Genomic DNA, 22,045 nt, shown 5'->3' on the forward strand with positions numbered 1-22,045 from the left:
AAAGCATCGTTAGGTCAGAGTTTCCCCAAGATCTGCTCTTTAGCATCAAAGAATATGAAGAAGACCTGCAGAAGGGACGTGGAAAAGAGTTAAGAGCCTCGGACATAAGATCTCCAGGTTGATGGACTGTATGGAGTTGATGGAAGTGACTAGCAGAGTCCGGGACAGGGGAGAGGAGATGGTGGAAGAAGATTGGAAAATTTAAAGTTTATATATAGAAATATTGTAAAATTAATGAGTGATAGAAAAATGTTGAAATGAAATTTTATGGCCTTAGTGGAAATGTTTTAAGGAGTTAAGCTTAAATAAGTATATTAGTTTTAATGGAAAATAAGATTAAAAATATGTTAAGACATTTATATGACAGAAAATAGAGAAAGAGGGAAAGGAATTGCTGAGACAACTAATAGAAGTGGAATACAAAAAGGGAGGTGAGAGGAGGTCGATGAAACAAGGGAATGAAAGATAGAATATGGAAAAGGTATGATGTATGCTTTTAAATTGTTTTTGTATTGTTTAGTTTAGTTTATTGTGTTAGTTTAATGTGTTAAAGTTGTGTTTTGTATAGTTTATATATTGTATTGTATTGTTTTTCTCTTTTTTGTTTTTTTTGTTGTTTTTTCTTTTCTTTTGTCTTCTTTCTTCTTTTTCTTTTTTGTAAGTTTTAAAAGTAATAAATATTATTTAAAAAGAAAAAAACAGAATTTGCACTTATTTGAATTTCTCAATGTGGTTTCCCAATCAAGCAGAGTTTACAAAAATGCATAATTAGGGGAAATTGTGTATAAAGATGAATATATTAGTGAGAACACTGAATTACCTTTTATTAGGGAAACTGTGTTCTTAAGTGGAAACTCAATACAAAAATGTATGTAAAGAAAGAAAGAAAGAAAGAGAAAGAAAGAAAGAAAGAAAAAACCGCTTTGGGGGTGTTTGCATTTTCCAATACTAACTCTGCAACTGCAAGACCTGGGAATAAGCTTTTTTCTTGAAGGAAAATAAAAGCAGGTTCCCATGAGCCCAACTTCTAAAAGGAAACCAGAAAAAGGTTTCCCACGAGTCCAATTTCTATGCAGGACACTGAATTTGGTACGTGCAGAACTGGAGGAAGCCAGACAGCCCTCAAGGGAAATCATGACAGCAGCGACTGAGGGTTTGATGATGGACAGTCCTGGCAGCCATTGCTTCTGAAGCTGGAACCAGGGAGAAGATAAACATGCTCCAAGTGGTCAAGAAGCAGCTCTAGATACCCCTGGACTCTAGAGTAGGAAGGGGTTAAGCTCCCCAGATACTCAAGGCTGCAAATCTTCTTGCAAAGACCATCTTGGGTAGTTTGCCATGGTCGGCTTTCTCTACAGAACAGACAGCAGCGCCTGAAAGATTTTCAACCCTAACACATTGCTAGCATGGGAAGTGTGATTCCCCACCCCCAAGGTTTCCCCCATTCCCTGGAAATTTCCTACCACTACCATGCCTTCCTGGGACTCAGTGTGGGAAGCCAGTCCTATGCCTGGTCCCACATTTGCCAGCAACATGGGCTACCAGTGGGTGAAGCCCCAGCTGGTGAGGACTGGAAAAGCTGAAAGTGACACTGTCAGCACTTGCAATGAAAGCTGCTGGGTCCTGTCTAGAGAGAAAACATAAGCCCAAGAGCCTTATGAAACAATAAGAAGTTCATATCTGGGAGTGCAATCAAGTGGGCAATTTGAGCACGCTTGACAACTCTAGTCAATTCCACAAGGATTGTAAAGAGGCTTCTCCTGGCTTAGCACCATCAAGCGGGCAGGGGGGCAGCACTGATCACCTCATACTGCATAACATCAGGTGATTCAAACTTCAAAAGAGAAATCTGTTTTTCCTTTGCAGACCTGCCCTGAATTTAAGCTGGGACTGCAAAGGAAGGATTTTTTTTTTTTTTTTGCAGTTGTGGTTGAACTGAAAATTCCTGCCAAAAGTAGGACCCCACTTGGTGCTGAATTTAAATTCAGGGCTGACCACATGCCCCACTTTGTAAAGAAATAAGCAAGGGTTGACTTTGGGCTCTCAAATTTCAGTGGCACTCTGTGTGATGCTAAAATTCAGTGCCCACCAGTCTCTTACACCCCTGTAGGGGGGCACCCAGCCCAACCACACTGGTTGTGCTACCCCAAAACTGCCTGGGAGTTCCTGAGTAGAGCTGATTTTCAGTCAGGGTTGCAGTTGGGGACAAACTTTAATTCAGTGCTGACCCCAAGTCCATTTTCACCAGGGACTGACTGCTCAACTGGGCATCTGAGCCATGGGGGACCATTAACAGTGACTCCCCCAAAAGCCTCAGGCAGGGATATTATGAATCAAGCAGTCCTTGAAGCATCCTGGACCCAGACTGTCAAGGACTTGTAAATTAATAAAAGAACCTTAAGCCTGGCCTGGTAGCTAGTGGTAACTTTTGAGTACAGGAGTTATGCTCTGGTGACAGGCGGCCTCCATCAGACCTTGTTTTTCCCCAGCGATGGAACCTGGGACACCTAGAGCAGGGGTCGGCAACCTAAGGCCCGTTGGCCGGGGGTCATTTAACCGGCCCATGAGCCACCCCTGAACCAAGTTGCCCACTCAGCAAGTCCCCGTGCGCTGTGCTAAACTGGCGAAGTGCGGTGCAGGGACTCACTTCCGCGGCGTCGGAAATCACATCTGCGTGGATGCAGATGTCAGAAATCACGCATGTGCGTGATCTGGCCCACAGAGGGATCTCTGCTGCAATGAACTGGCCCAGACAAGGTAAACCTTGCTGACCCCTGACCTAGAGGCAGGGAAAGTGGATATGATGCCTGATAGTGGAAGCCAGGACAGGTCTCTGCCTCCCAAGAAAACTCCTCCTTTCCTCTTCCCTTCACACAAATGCGACCAAGAACCTGGTTATGCACTAAAATGGGTTCAGAGGCAGCTTCTGCAGCGGACAAAATAGAGCTGGCTTCACCAGGCATGGGGATCCTTTTTTGGCCCTAGGATCACATTCCCTTCCTGGAAACCTTCCAAGGGCCACATGCTAGGAGTGGGCAGAAACCAAAAGCCAAAGTGGGCACAGCCACAGAGGCAAATGTTTCCTTTGTGCCAGTGGCTAGTTTCTAAACACACACGCTCACACACCCCTTCATTCAGGCAAGCAAGAGACATAATCGTAGCCCATGGACACTTCCCAGCCTGGCAAAAACACTCAAGGAGCATGAGAAGCAGCACCAGTGAGGAGTGTAGCCTGGAGAGAGTTTTGAGGGCTGGAGAGAGAAGCCTTGAGGGCCTGAGTTTTCCCACCACTGGAATACACCATCACTCAATATCACTATACCTTATGCTGGTATCTGTTGTCAAAAGCATGTTTTATCAGAAGGCTCTTCAAGATGCTGATGGCCATGGATCTGATGTCGTAGTTGTCATGCAGAGCCATAGACGTCTCCCTCAGGAGCAAGCCCACTAAGTAGTGGTGGCGGCAATATTCATCAGACAAGCTGTATTCAAGGTTTGCATCTGCCGTGGAAATGAAAAACAAGGGCCATGTTTCACTTTTTGTGACTGCAGTGCATTAAGGGCATGGGTGGCAGCGATGGCAATGCAGCCTCTCAAGGCAACGGGCTGAGCTGCCATGTGGGTCACACAGGGGAATAAGGCAAGCAGGAGGGACTCTGGCTGTTGTTGGCTAGTTTGTGCGGATCTCGTTATGACAGGCAGAAAGGCCCAAGGAAAGATGAAGGGGCCTAGGAAGTTAGCAAGTCAAGTGAAGGTGAGTGGGTGATGGAGACAGCATCATGAGTTGGCATGGTAGGAACATGAGAACTTAAAAAATTAAGAAGAGCCTGCTCAATCAGGATAATAACCCATCAAGTCCAGCATCCTATTCTCACAGTGGTCAAATGTTGTAATCCGCCCTGGGAGCTTGAGTTGAAGGGCAGTAGGTAAGTAAGTAAGTAAATAGTAATTAACAACAACCGTGTTCTCATAGTGGCCAACCAGGTGCCCCAGTGGGAAAACCTGCAAAAAGGATTCGAGCACAAGAACAGCTTCTGTGGTTTCCAGCAACTGGTCTTCAGAAGCATCATTGCCTCCCAGTGTGGAGGCAGAGCATAGACATCATGGCTATTAACCATCAATAGCCTTGTCTTCCATGAATTGTCTAATTCCCTTTTAATGACATCCCTGCCTCCTGTGGGAGGTCTTGAAGATCATCTGAGGAGATCCTACTAGTTGTTTCATGACAAGTGGATTTCAGTGAATTATCTGGAAGCCGGCCTTCTTGAAGAGAGCAGCCGGCATCAGGAATGCCCTCCCTTGGGCCATTAGAAAAGCAGCAACATTAATAACCATTAAGAGCCTCTTAAGAACATATGTTTATCCTAGCTTTCCTCTTTTAGTTTTATTTCTCTACTGCTCAGGTTTATTTGTGCCTGGTGGCAATGATTAGGGCTGGACGATATACTGTCCAAAACCAGTTTGAAGTCCATATTACAATATTGGTTTCACAGTACTTGACCTGGCAATATACTGTGAATCATTATGTGCGTGTGCACGTGTGCCAAACTATAGTGGGCCCTGGGGGTCCAAGCACCTGCCAAAACTTTTTTGTAGGTGCTCAGCACCCACACTGCAGGGCCCCCAGTGCAACTTCTGGTGCCTCGCAAGACCTCGGAACCTGACTTCCAGTGCCAGAAACACCACTACTGAGACAATGTCCTTCCCCGTCATGTTGAATCTGCCTTATGCTAAGTGCACCTAGCTCGTTATTTTCTCTCTAGGGTTTGGTGCAGGGTTTCCCTCAAACCTCTGCAAGTTGCTCCCTTTAATGCTGGGGACTGAACCTGGGACCTTCTAGATTAGGGGTAGGCAACCTAAGGCCCGTGGGCCGGATGCGGCCCAATCGCCTTCTCAGTCCGGCCCACGGATGGTCCAGGAATCCACGTGTTTTTACATGAGTGGAATGTGTGTTTTTATTTAAAATGCATCTCTGGGTTATTTGTGGGGCATAGGAATTCATTCATACGCCCGCCCCCCCAAATATAGTGTGGCCCACCACATGGTCTGAGGGACGATGGACCAGCCCACAGCTGGAAAAGGTTGCTGACCCCTGTTCTAGATGCAAAGCACATGCTCTAGTAGTGGGGTACAAACCCTCCCACAACCACCAGCAGCAATTATATTGTCCTTAATGGGTTGAAAAATGTGCACTCTATTTGATGGCTTGGCCTACGTTCAGTCCATTCCTTCTTCCTGAATACTTCTCGGTAGTGGCGCCCGCCCTGTGGAATGCCCTCCCATCATATGTCAAAGAAATAAACAACTATATGACATTTAGAAGTCATCTGAAGGCAGCCCTGTTCAGGGAAGTTTTTAATGACTGATGTTTTAATGTATTTTTAATCTTTTGTTAGAAGCCACCCAGAGTGGGCAGGGTATAAATAATTAATTAAATAATTTATTAATTTATTAAATAAATAATTTACTAAATAAATAATTTACTAAATAAATAAACAAATAAATAAATTATTATTATTATTAATCATTATCTCCTGAGCAAGAGCGAACTGGAGCATACAACCCTGTGTCTAATCCAACCTCTATGGCCAAGGCCTGAGGTCAAGGATAAAAGTTGCATGGTGATCCATGAGCAGTTTGGATGTTTATGGCAACTCTTTTGGAACACAGAAGTTAGTCCACGAAAAGTTAATGTTGCTATCCGTTCTGTGCTTTTGTTAAGAGTCACCCGACAGTGACCTAGATATGCACCCTCATAACCCTGAAATCCTGAAGCTCTACAGGGTGCCGTTTAAAGAGAGGGGAAGCTTGCTGCCCCAGATGGGCCAGCTCAGCATTATCTCGGATTCAGCAAAAGCAGAAAGCAGTTGTCAGAAACTGAGTTAGTTGGCTTAAGAATCAATCCTGCATGCTTTTAACTGAAATGCATTGGGTGCGAAAAACAAGCTGATCAGTTTAAGAAGCATTGGCTGCATGGCAGTGTTTGTCAAAAAATTTACTGGGTACAGAATGTACCAGCTGATTTGAAGTTGCAGTTGATTTGTCATGAAGCTTCCCAGCAGGGATCTCCCAAACCCAGCCCTACCCCAGACGTACCTACTGAAGTGAACCATTCCAGAACCATGGAAAAGAAATCTAATTAATGTGTAAAAGGGAAACAAAAAGGAATCAATAATATATATAGTCAGTTTTCAATTAACACGGTACATATACCGTGCGACACAAACGGACACAGGAGGTTTTTGAAGTAAGCTGAATCCCAAAGGACCTTGAAGAAGCAACCTCAAAATGAGATCTACAGGCCTGTGGATCAGTTCAGGTGCCTCAGAGCTTTCTGGTGAAAAACAGGCAGGCAATGCCTTGTGTTTCTGTAAAGGTAAAGGACCCCTGGATGGTTAAGCCCGTCAAAGGCGACTGTGGGGTTGTGGCACTCATCTCGCTTTTCAGGCCGAGGGACCTGGCATTTCTCCAGACAGCTTTCCGGGTCATGTGGCCAGCATGACTGGACCGCTTCTGATGCACTGAGGACCATGTTTCTGTACATTGCAATGAAGGAAACTTTTGCAAATGAGTTGAGTGTGCAAGTGTCTATACATTCTAAACTCTTTAGGAATGTGAGGTGCGGCAAAGGGTTTTAGTGGGTTTCAAAAGGTTAGTTGGTATTAGGGTTAGTAAGACTGTGTTTTGGAGTTAATTCCATGCTTTGCTTTTGACGAAGAGGACTGTAGCCCACAGATGCTCATGCTGTAATAATTGTGTTAGTCTTTTAAAGAACCACAGTATTATTTTTAGTGTTTGAAGCCTTCCTGTGATGGAAGTGTTAAAATGATGTCTGCCCCCTCCCTGAGTGCTTAGGAGTTGCAGAATGCACAAAAGTTATGATGGATCAATAATAACTAAATATCAGCCTTTTAAGCCACTCAGCTGAGGACTTACCTTGGCCTCTCTGAAGTTTCGGTTTGGCAAAGGTCATTGGCAAATTTAATGGAATGTAGTGCTCGTGGTTACAGATTGTCTGCAGGAATTCAAACTTGTATTCCAGCAACAGCTAGATGTGGAGGAGGAAAAAAACAAAAACCACAAACATAGTATTAATGCACACTAATCTGTGACACTAATCATCTTCTTGCCTCCACAAGTCTGGCCATGTTACCTTTGGGTCTTTGGGGCTGAATCCAGAAATGTAGTCATTGATCAAGTTGAAAATAAATCCCCGGTCCATGAATGTCAAGCATCGCTGCAGAAGATAAAAAGAAAAGAAAAGAAAAGAATGTGCTCTGTCACAGTCTTCAGGAAAATGGCTTCCAACCTATTTCACAGCACACCCTGAAAAAAGCTCCCTGGAGCATCTTGGAACTTCTATCTGCGGGGCTTAAATCTTGGGAGTGAGGATAATGAGCTGCTAGATTCAAACAGGCGAATCTACTAGCTGCCCATAGGCCCTTTACCTGCACCCTTCAAGGACAGAGGAAGCAGGGGCCCTGGCTTTTCCTGCCCTACAGGACCACCTTTGGAAGTGGTTGGGAAGATGGCTATCCTATTGCCTCTCTGTCTTTTCTTCACCAAGCTAAACATCCCCAACTCCCTTAAAAATTCTTCATAAGGCTTGGCTTCCAGACCCTTTATCATATTGTCGTCCTATGCAGCTTCTCAGTATCCTTTGCAAATGTTTTGCAAAGCAACACACAGTTGCTTTCTTCTGCCTGCCCTGACCACCCCCACACTCAACATTAAGTGTTGCTGCATGACTCGAGTTCTAGTATAATGAGAGAGGAAATTTTCACCCTATCTGCAGGTCCAGCAATGTCCATAATCAGAGCCATCGCTAGGCGATCTTGCACCCCTGGCAGAACCGTCCAGACTGCGCCCCCCAGCCACAGACAAATTGGCTCTTCTTTCTGCCTCTCCTCCAACACCCCCCCCCCGCACCCACTCAATTCACCCATTTAAAAACTTTCTTATGAGGCAATAATCAATAATCGATATGGAGATATTTTTAGCCAATTTTGGCCGCCCCCCCCCGCATTGCCTGAACCCCTGGCGGGGGTCCACCTCACCACCCCCTTGCTACAGCCCTGGCCATAATTTAATACACATCTGTCACACATACCCTGGCTATTAAGGAAAGGCTACACTGTGGAACTCTAAACGAGCTATTGCTTCAGCAGTTATTCCATTCAGATATGTGAGATCTAGAGGATCCACCCCTTCCTGGGCCTTCAGCTGGGCTCAGGAGGTTATTACATGTGCTTCCTCTCCTTCCAACTAGACTCATGTGAGGCTAGTTTTGCATGCCCTGAAGACCCTGCTTGGCACACAGTCTCTCTCGAGTCCCTGGAGTGAGTGGGTGGGTGGGTGGGTGGGTGTGGTGCTCAACAGCAAGCCAAGGACCCAGGGAACTGGTGCAGAGACCAGTTGCTGGAATGGGGGTCCTTCTGACGACTACTCAGGGGTTGCTGGTGTTGTGGGCCTCTGTTACGTGGTCCTGCTCCCTCGGCTCCTCCTCTAAAAAGACCCCAGATTCCAAGCCTGGGCAAAGCTGATCCCTGACTCCTTCATGAATTGCTCCCCACAAACTAAAACCCCCAAGGCGTAGAGTTTCTCTCCATAAGGAACCTGTTTGAACCCTTTCATCAGTTTGGGTTGCCCTTTTTCTGCACCTTTTCCAATTCAAAAATTTCTGGTTCGTATCCAACAATAATTACTGCAGACCCATTGAAACTAATGACCATAACTAACTTAGGCTGATTAATTTCAATGAGTCTTCACTTGAGTAGAATTTAGTCTGCTACAACCATTTTCTTTTTTATGAGCAGGGATGCCCAAAAGTTGAACACAGTATTCCAGATTTGATTGCACCTCAGACATGGTCAAATATGTTATTCTTAGTTCTTGTTTTCATAGTGTGTGTGTGTGTGTGTGTATGGATTTGAGGGGGACAGAAAGAGCAAAAGAAACTACCAACCTTCAGGAAGTTGGCCAAGCTGAAATTGACATTTCTGGACTCCTCTGTAATCTCACTGTAGCGAATGTTCACGTGAGGGATGATGGCGAGGAGCAGAGAGTGCAAGGCATGGTTGTAGGACTCTGGGAACCGCTGGACCCTGGGGAGCTGAAGCGGCACAATGTGAATGTGAACAAGGAAAAGATTGGGGAAAGGCTGGGAGCACCATTTTATCATTTGCAGGATAAGATGCATTACCTACTGCATTTATCCCCCCCCCCTTTCCTCCAAAGAGCTCAAGGCAGCATACACAGTTCTCCTCCTCCCCATTTCTTCCTCACAACAGCCCTGTGAGGTAGGTTAGGTTGGGAGCGAGTGATTGGCCCAAGGTCAGCCAATTAACTTAATGTCTGAGTTAGGGATTTGACCCCTGGTCTCCCAGGTCCCAGCCCAATGCTCTAACCAATACACCACTACTGACTCTCACCAATAGTATCCACTTTTTCAAAATTGGTTCTTTTGTGTTTTTGGTTTTCCCAGGCTGCTTTGTTTTTAAGTTTGTTTGTAAAATATATTGAAATTTTAATTAGTACTCCCCTCCTTTTTACCATGGTGTAATATTGGGGCAATCCTGAACAAATATAATAACCATGAGCTGTACCCGTCAATAAAGTGGACCAAATCAATTTTTGTAAGGCAGGGTGAGGAGCCTGTGGCCCTCAGGATATTGCTGGACTGCCGTTCTGATTATCCCTAACCACTGGAGATGCTGGTAGGGGCTAATGGGACTGGAGTCCAGCAACATCTGAAGGGCAACGGGTTGCTCAGCTCTGGCATATAGGTTAAAACAGTAGTCCTGAAGCAGTAAGAATCCTTCCTTCAATGCTGCAGGGATACGTCTTAGCAGCTTTTGCCTTAGAAGGCATTAGAGTAACTGCTTTGCATACAGAGGGTTCCAGGCTCAACCTCCTTCCTCTTCAGGTACGGCTGCCAGTCAGTGTGGGCAATACTGAGCAAGATGGAGCCATGATCTGACTCAGTGTGCATGACACTTCCCACAGAATGACTTCCATTTAAATATACTTGGTTTTATATATATCTGTATTTATATCTATCTATCTATCTATCTATCTATCTATCTATCTATCTATCTATCTGTTGTGTATTGAGTCAAAGGATTTTATATCTGTATTATTACTGTCTGTATTTGCATTAGGGTAAAGTAACTGCCTTTTGGTTCCAGAGGGTACAGCTACTATTGGTTCATTTAAGCTGCTGTATTTGGATCCTCTGTCTTATTGGTTTCCTCCAAAAGGCAGGACTGTGATTGCCTGATATTGTTCCCTCCAAAATGTATCCTTTCTAGCTAGTTCCCTGTCCCTATAAATGTAGCTCTCCCCTCCTCAGGTCTCAGTCTTGTTGCTCTCTAGAAGTGTTACTAGAGAACTGTCTCCAGCATATTATGTCGAGAGCTGAAATCACAAACCCCACGTCACAACACTATCTATCTATCTATCTATCTATCTATCTATCTATCTATCTATCTATCTATCTATCATCTATCTATCTATATCTATCAAGTGGGAGACACCTTTCTAGTTGATCCAAAGCATTAACTGATTAATCTACCTGATTTAAAGATGAGATGCTGCAGCCCTAAAAATAATGAAACTAAAGTCGCACCTCTCCCCAATATTTCTAGTTGTCATTTATGTTGGGAGGAAGATTTGTGATGTGGAGCCAGAGGAAGCATAATTGCACTACGTTTGCTGAGCACCTCCTGCTAGCCCTGAAGCGGCTGCTTTTGTCTTTACCTTAATCTTGTTCTCATCCAGGAGGTACATAGCCATTGACTTGGCCAGAGCTTCAAAGAAAAACCACGAATACTGGAATAAACCAGGAGAAACACAGAGATACATTCACTAAGCAAGAGCAAATCACAGTGATTCTCAGCCTGGAAGAATCTGGATTGGCAATGGCCACACAATGAGTGCTGGGATGCATCTTTCATGATCAAGCCCAGCACCCTTGGCCAGACTGGCCTTAGCTGTTACACGGGCAGGATGTGCCCATTGGAGCTGGCAAGGTGGAAGGCAGGGAGGCCAACAGTAGGTGGCGCCAAAGCCAGTGAAAAGCAGAGCTAACCCATTCTGATTTTGCCATTCTCCTCCTCCACTTCCTCTCTGCACCTTGGCGGCCTTTGAGCTCTCAAATCTCAGCAGAGCCCTGTGCAATGCCAAAATTCAGTGCTCTCCCACCTCTCATGCTCCCTTCTATAGCAATGTTTTGGCACGCCTGCAGTGTGACCACACCAGTTGCGCCACCGTAAAACTGCCTCTGCTCTGCAGAGTTCTACAGTGGCAACACTAAGGGAGAGGGAGCTAACAGCCAGTGCCCCCTCAGGCTGAGGTTAGTGGGGCAATGCCCCATTCACATTAATGAACCAGCTTCCACTGAGTGGGTGCAAATAAAATCCTGCCTTGTCTTGTCTCACCTTCAGCATCTTATTGATGGCCAAGAAATCTGCCGACTGCTTCAAAATTGTTGCCATCGCGACAGCCAAGATTTCGTGTGTAGTCTTTGAGTGAGGCACAACAGGCTTCTCGGGCCGAAAGCAATACTGAAAAAGAGTGTGTGTCACACATCATCAGAGAGGGCTCCCCAGTCACAAAGGAGAGGGTGATGGGGCAGAACACACAGACCTAAGAATGGACTGCATTCCAACCAGTCCAGCATCCTATTCTCACAGTGACCACCCAGATGCCCCAATGGGAAACCCAAAAGCAGAACTTGAGCACAAGAGCCCTCTCTGCTCCTGTGTCTTCCAGAAACTGCCATTCAGAAGCACTACTGCTCCCAACTGTGGAGGCAGAGAGCAGTCATTGATGGTGCTCTCCTCCACAAATTTCTTTAATCCTCTTATAAGAACCTAAGAACCGCAGCCAGCACTTACCTTTATGAAAGCCCTCAAGTAATGGTCAAGGCCTTCCTCATGGCATCTGGACACAATATGGAGGAGAACCCTGAGGAAGAACAGCAAGTTTGAATGTGAGACAGGATCTGCGAAGGAGGGCCGCTTCTGCATGTTCCTTGTGGAAAAGCAGCTCCACCTACTTATTGGGTAAGTACACTCCCAAGTTCTCTCCTGGGGGAGAGGTGAGGCAGCAAGACCACCTCCATCAGCCAAGATGCCTTTTTGGCTCCTCCCACCCCCACCACAAAAATGTCCCCATCAGTTGCCAATCCATGGGGTTGCATTCAAGGGAGACGTGAAAGGCAGCAAGCCCCCCCATTGACTCTGCTGCAGACTCTAACAATGTGGGTTTCTCAAAGCTTGGGATTATGGCTTCACTGATCTATGACAAACAGTATACTATCACCAAAAACTTACATGGTACAGTTGACAGCAATTTCTTCCTCTTGTGTCCGGGTGGTGAGGACTCTAAAGAGTTGTGTAAGGACCACAGGCAGAAACTGTATCATCACTTGGATATCCATGGCATGTAGGCACTGAAACACACACGTTTATTTTAAAAGCATTTGTAAATTGTAAAATTTGTATTTTAAATCCTCTAGGCAGTATACAAAGACACAACATGAAAGCCAGTGTCATACACACAGGTTCACAACATTAATAAACCAGTAAAACTAGTATTATGAAAACAGATAAAAACAGAAATTCAGCAGTGGCAGAGTACAGTAATAAGGGGCCAGGAAAAGCCTGGGCAAATGAATATAATAAAATAGATACTTTATTTTTATTTCACAAAAGTTATGTACCACTTGACAGTGAACAAGCAAGCAAGCAAGCAAACAAACAAACAAACCACAAAGCGGTATATGGAAAAAAAATGAAACTGCCAGGAAAAAAGAACTGGACTATTAAAAAAATTCAAAAATAATTAAAATCAACGATAAGCTAGAACCCAGATTGAAGCGCACATCCACATTCTGCAGGAGGGGGACCCCGTTAGTGTTGGGTGCTCATGGACGGGCCAGAGGAACCGTTCCAGCTCACCTTGAGATATTTAACAAGTTCTCCTGGGACTTCTTTGGCACCTGCTTGAATCATCTGGCAATACTGGAAGAATTTATGGAGGTGGAGATCCTGAAAGGAACAGAGAAGCTCAGTTCACAGCCTTCTCTTGTGCCTTATTCATCCCACTGATTTTCACCCAAGACCAGCAACCTTCAGACATGGCAGATGGTTCTTGACAGAGCCTACGGGGCACACAGTGGCATCCCCCATGCCACCTCAAAGTGGCAATTGCCCAAGGGAAGGGCCGTGGCTCAGTAGTAGAGCATCCGCCTTGCATGCCAAAGGTACCGGGTTCAATCCCCAGTGACATCTCTAGGTAGGGCTGAGAATGTCCCCTGCCTGAAACTCTGAAAAGCCACTGCCAGCCAGTGTGGATGGCACAGATCTAGATGGGCGAATCTTGTGACTCAGTATAAGGGAGCTTCCTGTGTTCCTCTGCAGAGGAAGGGCCATAGTTCAGTGGTAGAGCATGTGCTTTGCCTGTAGAAGGCCTCTGGGTTTAATCACCTGTGGCATCTCCAGGGAGGACTGGGAATGTCCCCTGCCTGAAACTCTAGGAAGCCACTGCCAGTCAGAGTAGACAGCATTGAGCTAGATAGACCAGTGACTCAGCTTCCTATGTTCCTATGCTTTGAAGGAAACATCTCAGAACATCTTGGCCAGCCAAGATGTCTATGGGAAACCCACAAGTACCCTGCCCCCCTGTGATTCCCAGCAACTGGTGCACAGAAGCATGACTGCCTCCAACCGACTACAGTGTACTTGGCATTTTATTGGTCTACAGAAATGGACTAATATGATTAAACCACCCTGAAGGAATGCAGAGAAGGCTTTTCAGATGGAATGCAGTCCAGCCTCACAAAGGTTTGGAGGCTCCTAAGCACACAAGATGGCATACATCTCTCTAGGCAGGCAGGCAAGAGGAACTATTGTTGTCGTTCCTGCCAAGGCTGAGGGAAGGGGAGGAGGCCTATGGAGGAGAGGTGGCTTGTGGAGCTGTGGCCTTCAGAGCACTCCAAGGGCCAAATGTGGAATTTTCCCACCCAAGCCTTATAAGATGGAAAAAATGCGACTTCATTTTCAATAGTTACCCTTAGAATGGTTATGGGTCCTTCATTTTTTTTAAAAAAAGAACCCATCAAGCAAAGGCTGAGTTGCACTTACTTGGGTGTAAATGGTTGACTCCAAATGGAGCTTGATCTTGAAGAGAGCCTTTGCCCCATCAACCCATTTAACATCAATACTTGGCTGCAAGAAAAGTGAGGGCGGGAGAGAGAAGAGGAGAAAGTGTCACGTTTGAATTTGGCTAAAGAGGTTCAGTTCACCTCGCAAGGCAGCTTTGCTCAGCCCGGCATGAAAAAGTATAAAAAAGTCACCTTCATGCATAAAATTCAGAAAGATTGAAAGAAAGTGTTGGTGGCAGGGAGAATTTGACGCAATCCTCAAACTGTAGTTTGGTATCTCAATCTTTTTCAGTAGATTTTGGATCCAAAAATCTGTGGGTAGTCCATGGGGTACAGAACTACTGCCTTCACTCTTCAGGCTGGAGGGCTGGCCTTTTCAGAGATTGCAGTTTCCCACAAAAAGGGTAGGACCTAGGGGAGCTGAGACGAGCCTCCTGTTTGCTTGTATCCACCCATCTCTGCCTGTTAGTGCTAGCAGATGGGCAAGTTTTAATACTATGCAACAGTGGACTTCAATGTAACTGCTGCACTTGTTGCATGACAGATTCTGCTGTCTATTGCACCACGAAGTTATTAGCAACCTGCTCATGCATTCTCTTGCGAAATTATTGTCAGCGGGCACCAGCTGTGCCAGCTAGGGAGGGCTGAAGCACTCCCCCCCCCCCCCGCCACCCGACGTTCCTAGGAGGGCGCCAGGCCCCGTCAATATTGAGCGGCGATGTGGCATACCACATCAGTGTGTTGCACAACATGATGTGTGCTACATCAGTGCGTTCTGTGATGCATGACATCAGATGTCAGCCCCCTCAATAGTGGGGGCAAGCCAGTTCTCCTGGCTGGCGCAAAGCATTTTGCCAGTGGATTGAGTATACTGCTAAGTGAGTACCGTATTTTTCGCCCTATAGGACACACTGTCCCATAAGGCACACCTAGTTTTTTTGGGGGGAAATAAAGGGGAAAAAATTATTTTCCCCCCAGGTGCAGGGCTGGGGAAGCCCGAGCTTCCCCTGACCCCAGCCCCCAGAACAGGCAGCTCTCCGCAAGCCGTGGGAGCCTGGCGCCGGGCTCCCGCAGCTTGCGGAGAGCTGCGCGAAGCCTGGACGCGCTGAGCTCAGCGCGCCGAGGCTTCAGCATGCAGGCAACTCTCCGCAAGCCGTGGGAGCCGGGCTCCCATGGCTTGCGTAGAGGTGTGCGAAGCCTGGAGAGCGAGAGGGGTCGGTGCGTCCCGACCCCTCTCGCTCTCCAGGCTTCAGCAAAAGCCTGCATTCAACCCATAGGATGCACACACATTTCCCCTTCATTTTTGGAGGGGAAAAAGTGCGTCCTATAGGGCGAAAAATACGGTAACTTGGCACTACAATATTATCCATACTACTACTACTACTACTACTACTACTACTACTATAAGTTTAGGGTCCCGGTTGTTGCAATGACTGAACCTCCCAGTGAGCTCCTCCACTGCAGATCCATTCACAAAGGCAGACATCAAATTGTATTAATGATTGAGGTGCCCCTGACTTGGACCATCATGTTATAACGTGCATTTTGAACAACAACAAAAACCCAGCACCCCTAATCCTGCAGTTAAGAAGTCTGAATGATTTCTGGTCAGAATAATTATGCAAATTAAGTTTTTGCCTTGGCTTTACCTAATGCATTCTGCTTGCGCAAATTGTCAGTTGATTGGGGGGGGGGAGTGTCTGAGGGGATGGGATCCTAATGAGCAGGACACAGAGAGTTTGAATCTTGCTTTAAAAAGGAATGGTGATGTCCTCAGATGATGAATTGCACACCGCATCATTTGCAAGCTCATTTGGTGTACCTTCTTAGGTGGCATGGAAGACGCACAGCATATCAGCACAGGTAAAATACAGTCCACGCCCTCAGATTCACTTATTAGGTCTCCCTACCTTTCGAGCCTCAGAATCCCCGACACTCAGGTAGCCTGCTGGCAGATTGGCTGAAACAGGCAAGTGCTGCTCAGAGGTGATGATCCGGCCATCCTTCAGCAAAGGCAGCCAAGTAAACCCAACTGCAGAGACAGCAATGCACACAGCTGTGTAAGCATCCTTTTTAGCATGTAGGTAGAATCATGATCATGAACTTGCTTTGGGAATCACTTATATGTTACTGGAAACAAACCCATTTTTTCCCTTCTTTTAATTTGCTAAAATGGAATTGCATTTGCCCTTTCATCACCCATTCATTTAGATTGGAGAGGGTCCTTTTTGAGCTCCTTGAGATCTCTGTTTGTTTTAACCACCCTCAACAACTGGGTGACATCAGCAAACTTGGTTACCTCACTGTTCACCTCTAACTGGATCATTTATGAATGCTTGGAAAGTATCTGTCTGTGGGGGGACTCCACTTTCTACATGAACTATCCACTAATTCCCCCTCTCTGCTTGCTGTTTCGTGATCGGTTCCTGATACACAGGACGACCTCTCCTCTTATCCCATGACTGCTATGCTTACACAGTTTTTGGTGAGACACTCTGTCAAAAAATGTCATCTTGTAAGGTGAGGGGAGGCAATAATAGGGTAACTAACACATTTTTGCTTGGCAAGACACAGCTATTTCTAAGAATCATTTCACATTTTGCTTTTCCCAACACCTAAAATACATGGCCCAGTTTTAAGCTAACCACCTGCACACTAGAAAGACAGGTGAGGAACAGGAGGGCAGGTATCCAGTCTTGTAGTGTGTGAAACTGAAACAAAGAGACGGGCACTTGACCATGGTGGTGGTGGTCCATGGAATGGATAGGACAACTCCTTTCTGATACAGCTCATGCTTCCTTCTAACAAACAAAGACTGCTTGGGTGGGAGGTGGGGAGAACAAAGGCGCGGGTTCAAGTTGTGAGCCTACCTGTTGTCTCCACGGCATCCTGCTTTTTTGCTGTCCCCTTTGTGTTAATTTCGCAGCTGACATGATAGAAGGTGAAAAGCAGGTGATGCTTTTGATGGAGGTGGATTGGGAGTTCAATTTTAATCTAAAATGACATAATGAGAGCGATGCTGCATTCGTGAGTGCTGAGATGCAGTTTAAACTACTCTTTAAGAAACAAGGAAAAAATGGGGGGAGGGGGAAGGACCAACATGGCATTGAATCCTAGAATCCTAGAATCCTAGAATCATAGAGTTGGAAGAGACCACAAGGGCCATCGAGTCCAACCCCCTGCCAAGCAGGAAACACCATCAGAGCACTCCTGACATATGGTTGTCAAGCCTCTGCTTAAAGACCTCCAAAGAAGGAGACTCCACCACACTCCTTGGCAGCAAATTCCACTGTCAAACAGCTCTCACTGTCAGGAAGTTCTTCCTAATGTTTAGGTGGAATCTTCTTTCTTGTAGTTTGGAGCCATTGCTCCGTGTCCGCTTCTCTGGAGCAGCAGAAAACAACCTTTCTCCCTCCTCTATGTGACATCCTTTTATATATTTGAACACGGCTATCATATCACCCCTTAACCTCCTCTTCTCCAGGCTAAACATGCCCAGCTCCCTTAGCCGTTCCTCATAAGGCATCGTTTCCAGGCCTTTGACCATTTTGGTTGCCCTCGTCTGGACACGTTCCAGTTTGTCAGTGAACTTCTTGAACTGTGGTGCCCAGAACTGGACACAGTACTCCAGGTGAGGTCTGACCAGAGCAGAATACAGTGGCACTATTACTTTCCTTGATCTAGATGCTATACTCCTATTGATGCAGCCCAGAATTGCATTGGCTTTTTAAGCTGCCACGTCACATTGTTGGCTCATGTCAAGTTTGTGGTCATCATCTCTCTTGTTAATCTGGAAATCCCTCCTAAACTGACTTCCTGCCCAAATTTCTTACCCTGCAAAGCCTTCAATGGTCTTCCCATCATTAGAAGTGTCATGCTGGACAAGGTCAAAGGACCGATCTTGTCCAGCATCTTGTTCTCACAGTGACGAACCAGGCTGCCATTGTTGTTGTTAAAATCTGTATACAGCCCTATACCTGCAAGGTCTCAGGGTAGTTACAACACAAACCCAAAATATAAAAACCCAAAATAAAGCAACCCAATAAACCCACCCTCCCCAAACAAATTTTAAAAGGGCATTGGATATCAATCAGCCAAAGATCTGGTTAAAGAGGAACATTTTTGCCCATGCAATCATGATCATTGACTTCCTTCCCCCCACACTTCCGTGGTTCTATATATTTACCCACTATGGCTGCATATTCTGATTATAGGTTTTGTTCTCCTCCCTCCTCATCATATCTTTATATACTTTAAACTGCTGAATTTACTCCAACCCTGCTAATGTTTTAACCTGTTTAACAAGATTCTTCAGCTATATTCAGATATTGTTTAAAGTATCACACCTTTCCTAAAACTCTAAAACCTGTAGCACAGATATCGAAGGCAAAGATGAGAGAAAGTCTCCTAATAGACATGAAGGGGAAACAGACAGATGCAGGGGAGAAGGGAGGAAAGAGACTTAAATAACAGGACAACAGTTTAATTCTTTTAACTCAAAAGCAGCATCCCAGAACCCTTGCTCCCTGCTCCCAAAGACGGATATGGATAAAATGACCGGACTTTGGTAATTTTAACAAGGCCACAGTTTGGCACCCTCAAATGAATATTTTCAATTCTTCTCAATTTTGCTCTACCTCAGCTCAGCACCCTGTGAAGGAAAGCTGTTAACACACTGGCTGTGGGACGGAAGCTTCCTGGCTCTGGAAGGGTCCTAGAGCCCTTCACTCCTTCCCAAAGCTGGACAGTGCCAGGGCTCCGGCGTCATCCCAGACCCCTTGCACCCCCCATTCATTTTCTGTTATGGATCTTCTCAATTTTATGTCACCTCGGGTAATGTCCGGGCAACTGCTATAACTTAGAGGTCTAAATCATATAAATTCTTACTTATCTACAAAATATTGTTAAGAGTTTTATTATATACAGATGATTTTTAAATTAGCATGCTTTCTCTAAAACAAAACCTGTAGAAGTAATTGGTTGAATAGATATCAAAGGTCAGGGAATAAATAGACATGAGGGAGATGCAGTGTAGGCACAGGGTTTGTTTTTATTTTTTAACTCAGAGGTTAAAAAAATAAATCCTAGTATATTTTTTCCACTAGCTGCACTTCCAAGCAAGTTTCAGCTGGGGGCAGCAGGACTTCCTGCTTTTGTGTTGCCAGGAGGGAGGGGAGTAAATAAATAAATGGAGAGCAGAGGAAACCCACTTTCCATTTTTTAATTCCTCCCACCTCCACCCCACACGTGTGCAAACATGCAATTGCATAAGGTTTCTTCTTCTTCTTTGATGATCACTCTTAGTAAAATTGTCTTCCATGAACATGATCTGTCCGTAGGTGACTGTGGAGGCCAATTCTGGATCCACAAGAAGCAATGATTCTTCAACATCAGCTTCGTTGGACTGGTCATGTTGTTCGGATGCCTGATTATTGTCTTCCAAAGCGAATACTATATTCTGAACTTGAACATGGAAAGCGTAATGCTGGTGGTCAACAAAAGAGGTTTAAAGACTTTCTCAAGGCAAATTGAAAAAAAATGTAGTATAAGCATTGTAGCCTTATTGGAGTTCACCGATTGGGTCTGCATTGCTCCGGGACAGGAGGAAGGAAGTCAAATGACACTGAGTTGGTTCAAAGAAAGAGTTTATTCTGCTCTCCGGATAGCAGAAGGCACTTGCGTGATCAAGTCCACAGCAACTCCAAAGAAATGACAAGTTTCATGCAGTATATATATCCTCCAGGCACCTGTCCCCCTTCCCCAGGCATGTCAGCTTGTACACGCAGGTTGACATCACAGATGTTCCTGCTCCGGCACTCTTAACCATGAAAGGGATTTCCTTCCTGCACTCCTGACCATAAAAGGATATTCCTGTTCTTACACTTATATTGGAGGCAGAGGTCACCATTTCCGAGAACACACTCTGGCGTTATTCCCAGATGTGGGTCTGTGCGTCTTTGTGGTCAGCACATAAGATAAGGCACACACACATCATCCCTGCTGTACTGGAACTTGGCAAGGTCACTCTTTGCCGCCACAGACTGATAAGGGAGAGAGCTTTGTTCTTGTTATGGATTTGCTCAAGGCTCAAGTTTATGCATTTTAGCTAAGGAAAAATAGGGATTTTGGTGCAGTTTAAAACTGCTTGCACAGTCAGTTTTTGGGTTTTGGGAAACCCATTCCTTCAGCATAAGGTTTACCTGGTGTAGGGAAGGCGGTGCTAAGGCTCTGACAGCCTCACATAGCGCACCCTCACAAAGCCAGGAGGAGGAAAGGGCTCTAGGACCCTGGGCACAAGGGTTTATGTAGGATGCTCATTGCAGTTCATCCATCTCCATGTCTTTTGAAACAGCAGAACCTCATATATGATAGAATACAGGGCCTGTAGGACATGTTTTTCTTCTAAGGTACATTCCTCCTGAGGTACCTAATGTTGTTCCCAATCCATTTTTCCTATTCTCATTGTAATAGTGCAATGCTATTCACAAATACAAAAATCTGAAGTGCTGCAAAACTGAGATGATCCACATGGGGGCACCAAACATCGAACTAGCACCTGGTGCCATTTTGTGAAAGATTACAAACTGTGTCCATTTTGTGTGGCTTTTGGAGGGCGGGCTCTGGAATTATGCCAGAGCCCAGGCCCCACCTTCCTTAAGCTGGGAGTCTAGCAAGTGCTTGTCCAGTTTTGGGAAGGCGGGAAGGGCTCTAGGACCCTGCCAGAGCCAGGGAGCTTCCTTCCCACAGCCAAAGTGGTGCTGCGCAGTTTTCCTACTCAGGGCACTGGGCACTGCAGTGGCACAAAACTGAGAAGGTCCATGAATGAGAAGATTCATTTGGTGGACGCAAACCAAAGTCTGTCCATTTTGTCTGCTATCCTAAAGCCAGGTTAACCTTATGTCATTACATCTTTGTGCAGGTGTCTGTATTTATGTTTGGGGGGGGGGATAAATAAATGGAGACTTTGTTTCCTTTGCTCTCCATTTATTTATTTACACACACTCCTCCATGGGCGAAGGGAAGCCTCCCCCTCAAGTAAATAAATACAAATACTTAACTAACTGACCAACTGCATCGCAGATAACTCAGTTGCCCCTCCAACATAAAACTTGACCACTATAAAATAAAACCTGGCTACACCCATGTCCTCCTCTGTGTCACATGCCAAGCTGACTATGCTGGAACTTGCTTGAAAGAACAGTTACTGGAAAAATGAAGTGAGGTTATTTGCTTCTGAGTTAAATAATAATAATAATAATAATAATAATAATAATTTAAAAATTGCCCTGCTGTTTAAGCCTCTTTCCTCCCTTCTCCCCTTCTGTCTGCCTGTGTCTTGTTATGAAGGGAGCCATCTCTCACCTTACCTTTGGCATCTATGTTACTAATTACTTCTACAGGCTGAATTCTAGAGAAAACATGCTAATTTTAAAATTATTTGTATATAAAATAACAGCGTAATAATACATTCAGTATATATAATAATGTATATGCTTTCAACCCCTAAGCCGTAGTAGTTGCAGACATATTCCATTTGCCTCTACATTGTTCCATCCTTATTTCAGACATGGTGTTATATCAGTATATTGCAATGTTTAGCTGGAAACATATCACGATGTCGGAAGCCAGACATCGCCCAGCCCTAGTTGCAGCTTGATGAGTTTTGGACCTTTGTTTATGTAGGATGCTCATCTCCATGCCTGTTCAATTAGAAGAACCTCATTATATAATACATGGTCAGAAGGACCTGCATTTATTGTAGGGTGTATTCCTTCTGAGGTACTTAACACTGTTTCCAGTCTATTATTGCAGTTCTCATGGTTATATAGGCAATGCCATTTCACACATCCAAAAATCTGAGGTGTTGCAAAACTAAGA

General features: G+C 45.2%; 1 protein-coding gene across 3 annotated transcripts in view; it reads right to left on the reverse strand.

Annotated features, from left to right (window-relative positions):
• DOCK11 (dedicator of cytokinesis 11) overlaps positions 1-22,045 on the reverse strand; it is a 169,723-nt gene that overhangs the window by 49,326 nt on the left and 98,352 nt on the right. For all 3 annotated transcript variants that reach the window (XM_081846723.1, XM_081846725.1, XM_081846724.1), the window contains exons 20-31: positions 17,038-17,161; positions 16,078-16,199; positions 14,148-14,231; positions 12,963-13,052; positions 12,336-12,454; positions 11,898-11,967; positions 11,439-11,564; positions 10,759-10,830; positions 8,966-9,112; positions 7,154-7,237; positions 6,937-7,048; positions 3,323-3,501 (exon numbers count right to left, since the gene is read on the reverse strand). In XM_081846723.1, the coding sequence (XP_081702849.1) occupies positions 3,323-3,501; positions 6,937-7,048; positions 7,154-7,237; positions 8,966-9,112; positions 10,759-10,830; positions 11,439-11,564; positions 11,898-11,967; positions 12,336-12,454; positions 12,963-13,052; positions 14,148-14,231; positions 16,078-16,199; positions 17,038-17,161 (1,329 nt within the window). The remainder of the gene's footprint in view (positions 1-3,322; positions 3,502-6,936; positions 7,049-7,153; positions 7,238-8,965; positions 9,113-10,758; positions 10,831-11,438; positions 11,565-11,897; positions 11,968-12,335; positions 12,455-12,962; positions 13,053-14,147; positions 14,232-16,077; positions 16,200-17,037; positions 17,162-22,045) is intronic.

Source organism: Podarcis erhardii, assembly GCF_964252035.2.
Source record: "Podarcis erhardii genome assembly, chromosome: Z".
In the NCBI taxonomy this organism is placed as follows: domain Eukaryota; kingdom Metazoa; phylum Chordata; class Lepidosauria; order Squamata; family Lacertidae; genus Podarcis; species Podarcis erhardii.